Source organism: Momordica charantia, assembly GCF_013281855.1.
Source record: "Momordica charantia cultivar OHB3-1 chromosome 9 unlocalized genomic scaffold, Mcharantia_2.0 BLBB01000009.1, whole genome shotgun sequence".
In the NCBI taxonomy this organism is placed as follows: domain Eukaryota; kingdom Viridiplantae; phylum Streptophyta; class Magnoliopsida; order Cucurbitales; family Cucurbitaceae; genus Momordica; species Momordica charantia.
The window spans coordinates 26,456,687-26,462,310 of record NW_028275167.1 but is presented as its reverse complement, the minus strand read 5'-3'; the positions used below and the strand labels follow the sequence as shown (position 1 = coordinate 26,462,310).

Here is a 5,624-nt window from a genome sequence, read left to right as displayed (position 1 = left end):
AATTTTTTTTTAGTATAACAAAAGTGAGACCGTGGAAATCTAAACCTCCTACCTAAAAAGAAATAGTAGACCATAACTTGTAGCTATTTTTTTAGTACAACAATTTGGAGATATGAGAGATCGAACCTCCAATCTCGAAGGGATAAGTACATGTCAATTACCGAACCATGCTCATGTGTTGGCATTAACCTACTCCTGTTAGCGTTTTGATTCCATTCATGTCACTCAAACTTGAATATATATATTTTTTTTTCAGAGAGAGGGGAGAGAATAGTATTCTTCCATTTGTTGTCGATGCTACTTTTGTTACCCAAACCCACTACATAAATTTAGACAAAAATAATAAATTATTTCTTGTTTTACATAGATTCGACTTATTTAGTCCAGACCCATTGCATCAATTTCACTAGATAAAGAGAGATTATTCCTCATTTGCCATAAATTCTTCTCCATAATTCCTTCAAACTTGTAGCATCAAATTCAAGAGAGACTTAACAAACTTAAACATCACCCAAAAGGCAAAGGAACTTGCACTTTTTTTTTCTTTACACAAACATTGACATATAATAAAAGGCTCAAATAACAATATTATAAAGTTGACTGTCTTGCCCTCTTGCCAAATTGCCAAAAAAAGTTGCTCCCAATAAAATATATCAATGCCATTTCTTTTCAAAGTAATGAAAAAGAGAGCCTCCAATAATGGAAAGGCCATACAATTTGGTTACAAAAAGCAACCAATTCCTCAAAATCATACTTCTTATATGTATATGTACATGCATATATATAGCTAGGAATACTCCAAATTTCGCCAAAGAAAAAAAGAAAAAAATTGGAAATATTTTAACTAATTGTGGTTGTTGGCTTGATAAATTATTAAATTCCTCTCTTAATTAGAAGCCAAAGACACATCAAATTGTTGTTTGTTGTTAAGAAATATTGGTGGTGTTGTTTTGGGCATAAAGTGAACCAAAATTAGAAGAGGAAGAGAATCCTGATGATGCTGCACTCTTGGGAAGAACATGAGCTTCTTCTCTACCTATTATTCCATTACTACTCATATTCCCTTGTATTTGCATTGGCATTGGCATCGACATCTGCCATCCCCAACTTGTGGGGATCTTTGTCGAGTCTCCGTTGTTTCTCTTCTCTCTCCCTCGTTCCTGTGAGGAGAAAACAAAAAAAACGACCATTTTAGCTTTGTTTTGCTTTAGTTCAAATGGGTTTGGTTATTGTGTAGAAAATAAAGTTGCTTGGTTTATGTTTTTTAGGTTTATTACATGAGGAGGAGATTTCAAAAGAAACGAAACTGGTTTGAATGAGTTTGTTATTCTAACAAATATGATGAATTTATGCTAATAGAGTTATTATAGGGTGATTTAGAATGGAGAGATGAGAGGAGAAAAGTTCGTTTCGAAAAGGTCGAATTCGGGTTGGAAAGTTGATTGGAGAAGGGATTGGGAAGTCCATTTTCTAGGTAGGAAATTTCAAAATAGTTGTCAAAAATTGCTTGCACCAAGTGCTTTATATGCTTGGGTCATGGTCTCTATATTGTATTGTGCTAACATTCTAAATAAAAGAGAGTGATAAATTATTGAAAGACGAGACAAATAGACTTAAATCCTATTTTGGTACCTATCTAAATTTTCTTACTTATTTTCTAAACTTCCTGATGTTTTATTCTGATCCCTTAACTTGAAATATTTTCGTTGAGTCCCTAAACTTTTCCAACCGCCTCTATTTTAGTTCTTACCCTTAAGCATTTAACAAGAATTCAAATTTATAGGAAAGACTAATACCTAATTTACCGCCTGTGGCTTCAACATTTGTTTATATAGATACCTTGTTGATTAGGTAAATAGAAAAAGAAAAGAATCAATGGTGTATTAAAGAAAAATTACCAAAAAAAAAAGAAAACAGATTCCAATAGTTTTTTTTATAATTAATAATGAGTTCAAAAACTAAAATATAAGACAAAAATTAGCTAAATACTATGAACTTTGAGGTTAGTTTTTCATTTATATTGTTATCGTTAAAAGAAATTTACTTCTATTATTGACATTTGAAATTGATTCAAATATGCACTTGAATAATTTTACCATAAAAATAAGTGACGGAAATAGATGTAGTTGCTTGTTTCGCTGTAAATGAAGAAGTCGCCAACGTGACTTGAAAAATGACCAAAAAACTTGTGATAAGTCCTTTCGTTTTTTAACTAGCACATCACTAATTGCTGAGTGATTATGTGTACTTTCCACATTTATTGTTCATTCTTTAAAAGTGATGTCTATATCTTTACAACTCAACAACGTCCCTCACTAGTTTTAACAATAAATTTTTTTAAGATATATTGGAATCAATTTTAAATGTCAATAACAGAGTTAAATAACCTTTTAAATGATAGATATAAAGTTGAAACCAGCCTTCAAATATTTTAACCCTTAAAAAGGTAAATGGTGAAAGTTCCAAAAAAAAAAAGGGAATGAGAAAATTACCTCATCATCTGGTGAAAAACCAGAGTAAAAGCCAGACCAGACAGAAGGAGGAACATGAGGTTGTCCTCCAGCCACACAATTATTTTCATTCTGCCAACCAAAAAAAGAAAAGATATCAATTATTTTTATCTATAAAGACATCAATTATTATGCTCTCAAAACTTCTTTTTCATTATCCATAATTATTATTTTCTATCAAATTTATCACCACATACAAAAGAATAAAAATAGACATATGTTCGTTTAATCAGTACTTGATTAGTGTTTCTACTTTTCACTTTTTTTTTTTATATCTTGTTTTTTGTTTTTATTTGAGAAAAATTTCTTTAAAACAATATTTAAATGTTTAATAGTCAGCATCCATCTTTATACCTACCATTAATAAAAATTTTGAAAAATATATGAAAAATAGGAAAAAAATATATGTTCTACATTTTTCTGTCTTTAATAATAGTCAATAATAGATGAGTGTTGCTGATAAACACTTAAGTTGGTTCATTATTTTGAAAATAGATTTTGTAAAAAAAAATGTAATAAAAATTTCAGACAAATCATTTATTATTTTTTCTACTACCTTTGGTCTCTCAATATTGAGCTTCTGGGAAGAATTGCTAAAATGGTAGTTGAAAATTCCCCCAATGCTTAGATCAAGATTATGCCCATTTCCTGCGTTCAAAGAAAATTTATTTTATTCAAACACAACAAATGGAATTAAAAAAGAAAAACCCTAATTTTTCTTTGAGACAATATGACAATTTTTTTTTTTTAGAATCGATGTCGTGTGGCATGCAAGGCTTGAACTTGAAACCTTTTCAAACTCCAAGCTCTTGCCAATACATCCTCTCGGGAAACAAGACAACATGACAACTTGAATCATTGGTTTTTTTTTTCTTTTTACCTCCATTGCTTGCCTCCACCATCGTCTCCCCCTTACAAGTCTTTTGCTCAACTCCACTGTTTTCAATTAAAAAAAAAACGAACATGTTTACTTTAGTTCATCTTTCAAACTAACCACGAGAAATCCATCTTTTCCATTCATTCATTATTTTTCTTATCTACCTCACTAAATTTCGTCATAGGTTGTCAATCAAAATATAGTTCAAACGGTCAAATATCAATCAACTCAGATCGATTCGAGATCTTTATATTTCTTATGTGTCGGAAAAAAATCATGGAAGAGGGTTTTTTCTTTTCTTAATTTACTTACCTCTTCCCAATGATTTGGCCCATCTGAGCTTCCCATCTTCCATATTTTTGTAGAGATAATCCTCTCAGCTGCGATCCTCCACGAGAAAATCCAGTGCTCTGCCGTCGAAGAACATGAACAAATTCCTCTTTACTCAGCTTCTTCATCTACACCAACAAAAAATAATAAGAAGAAGAAATTTAAAAAAAATCCTCTTTATTATCAAAACTTCTATCTTTTGGGGCAGAGCCAAAATTACAGAAAAAATTTATAAAATTTTTGTTATCAATCCACTGAATATCACTATCATTTCATTTTCTTCCTTCTTTGCTTCACCTTTAAAGAATTTTCGAATGAGTGGCTCACCTGTTTCATATCTTCATCATAATCAGTGATGTTGAAGTTTATATCTGCGTCCACTCCTCGGAATTTTATCGCCGCTCGATCATAAGCTCTGGCGATCCAAAATTGAAGAAGGGAAGATTTTACTGGAAATTTTCTCGAGAAACAAACACATGTTTGATGATACAAACTTTTTTTAAAAAAGAATAATTGAAATAACCAACCTTGCTGCAGCATGAGCCGTGTCGAACCCACCTGGGAAAATTCAAACAAAATGCATTAGATTAAAGAAAACAGAGATTATTTGAATTATTTGCAGAAATTGGATTTTTTTCCCTTTTCTTACCTAAATAAACTTGTTTCCCGCAGTCCCTAAGAGTGGAAGCAAAAAAAAAAAAAAGGGAAGGAACTAAATTAGAAATGAAGCCAAAAAGGAAAAGAAAATGAAAAATACGAAATTCCCAGTTCGGAAAGTTGTGAGTACAAAAATTAAAAAATAATTATAATTTTGAAATTTTTTTTTACCAAATATGAGATTCCCATCTTCCCGTTCGCCGGTAAAACGTGACTCCCCGGTACTGCGAGCTCCGGGACCGCGGCCCACGGCGGCTCTTCCGCACCTGCTGCTGCTTCTGCTGCACAACTTTCAGCTCCGTCTGGCCGTCGCCGCCGCCGGATTCCGCCGTCGAATACAGGTTCAACCAATGGGTCCTCGGCAGCGAGTCCCCACACCCTCCGGCGACGGGGAAAAGCGCTCTGGTGACCAATTCCGGCGACGCGCCGCCGCCCCCACCACGGCCGGCGCCGGAATTTTCCCTCTTGAGAATATCGAAGATTAAAACAGAGGAGTCCTCTTCTCTGCTGTTGCAGGCCTCGTCGGCATTAACCACGGAGGAATTCGAAGTCTCCGAATCTTCCATTACAATCCGATTCGCCGTTTCTTCGCAGCTAATAATCGAATCGTTAAGATCCAACATCTCAAACCCCCCTTTTCTTTTCTTTTTAAGAAAGTTTAAATTCCTCTGGATCGATCCTCAATAACAGAGACAGAAACAGAGGAACAAAAGAAAAAAAAAAGATTGTTTTTTTAAGATGAAAAACGAGTTAATGGAGAAGAAGAAAGCAGACCCAGAATTCTTCTCCCCATTAAAAACAAACCCAGTGAAGAAATCCTCGAGAAAAGGGTATCTTTTTCTTTTCCACTGATATCAAGCTCGAGCTCCCATGGCTATGGCTGAGCTGATCAGAGAGAAACAGAGGAGAGAGAGAGAGAGTGGCTGAGGAAGACAGGTCTAGAAAAAGAAAGAGGAGATCTTTAAACTGTGAAGGGTAAAGCAATTTTTAGAAATAGTTTTAAACCCACTTCTCAATACTCCCCCTTTTCTTTTGAGCATTAAATAAAAAAGAATATGTGAGAAGCAATTCTTATAAAAAAAAAAAAGAAAAAAAAAGTTTAAGTTGAGATATTATTAATTGTGTTGAAAGCCAAACACGGCGCCGTGCTCAGATGTATATGTTGCAATTGAATTAAAAATTGGGTTTGAATTGTATTTATTTTGATTTTGCTCAAATCTTTGTATAAAAAGAAATTTATTTGATTAATG

General features: G+C 33.3%; 1 protein-coding gene across 1 annotated transcript; it reads right to left on the bottom strand.

Moving 5' to 3' along the window:
* Positions 1-505: 505 nt before the first annotated feature.
* LOC111010016 (ethylene-responsive transcription factor RAP2-7) lies at positions 506-5,383 on the bottom strand. Its single transcript, XM_088117989.1, has 9 exons — positions 4,546-5,383; positions 4,367-4,392; positions 4,245-4,275; positions 4,045-4,132; positions 3,700-3,845; positions 3,391-3,446; positions 3,067-3,158; positions 2,493-2,582; positions 506-1,160 (listed from the first exon to the last, which is right to left on the bottom strand). Exons 1-9 carry the CDS (start codon positions 4,995-4,997, stop codon positions 927-929), a joined length of 1,215 nt encoding a protein of 404 aa, XP_087974115.1. The 5' UTR covers positions 4,998-5,383; the 3' UTR covers positions 506-926.
* Between the last annotated feature and the right edge of the window lie 241 nt (positions 5,384-5,624).

Excerpts from the sequence above, each read along its gene's own strand:
- LOC111010016 (XM_088117989.1), bottom strand. The coding sequence starts at position 4,997 with ATGTTGGATCTTAACGATTCGATTATTAGCTGCGAAGAAACGGCGAAT. Across the intron at positions 4,276-4,366 it reads CGGGAAACAAGTTTATTTAG|GTGGGTTCGACACGGCTCAT; the intron begins GTAAGAAAAGGG and ends GAATTTTCCCAG. Across the intron at positions 1,161-2,492 it reads GTTTTTCACCAGATGATGAG|GAACGAGGGAGAGAGAAGAG; the intron begins GTAATTTTCTCA and ends TTCTCCTCACAG.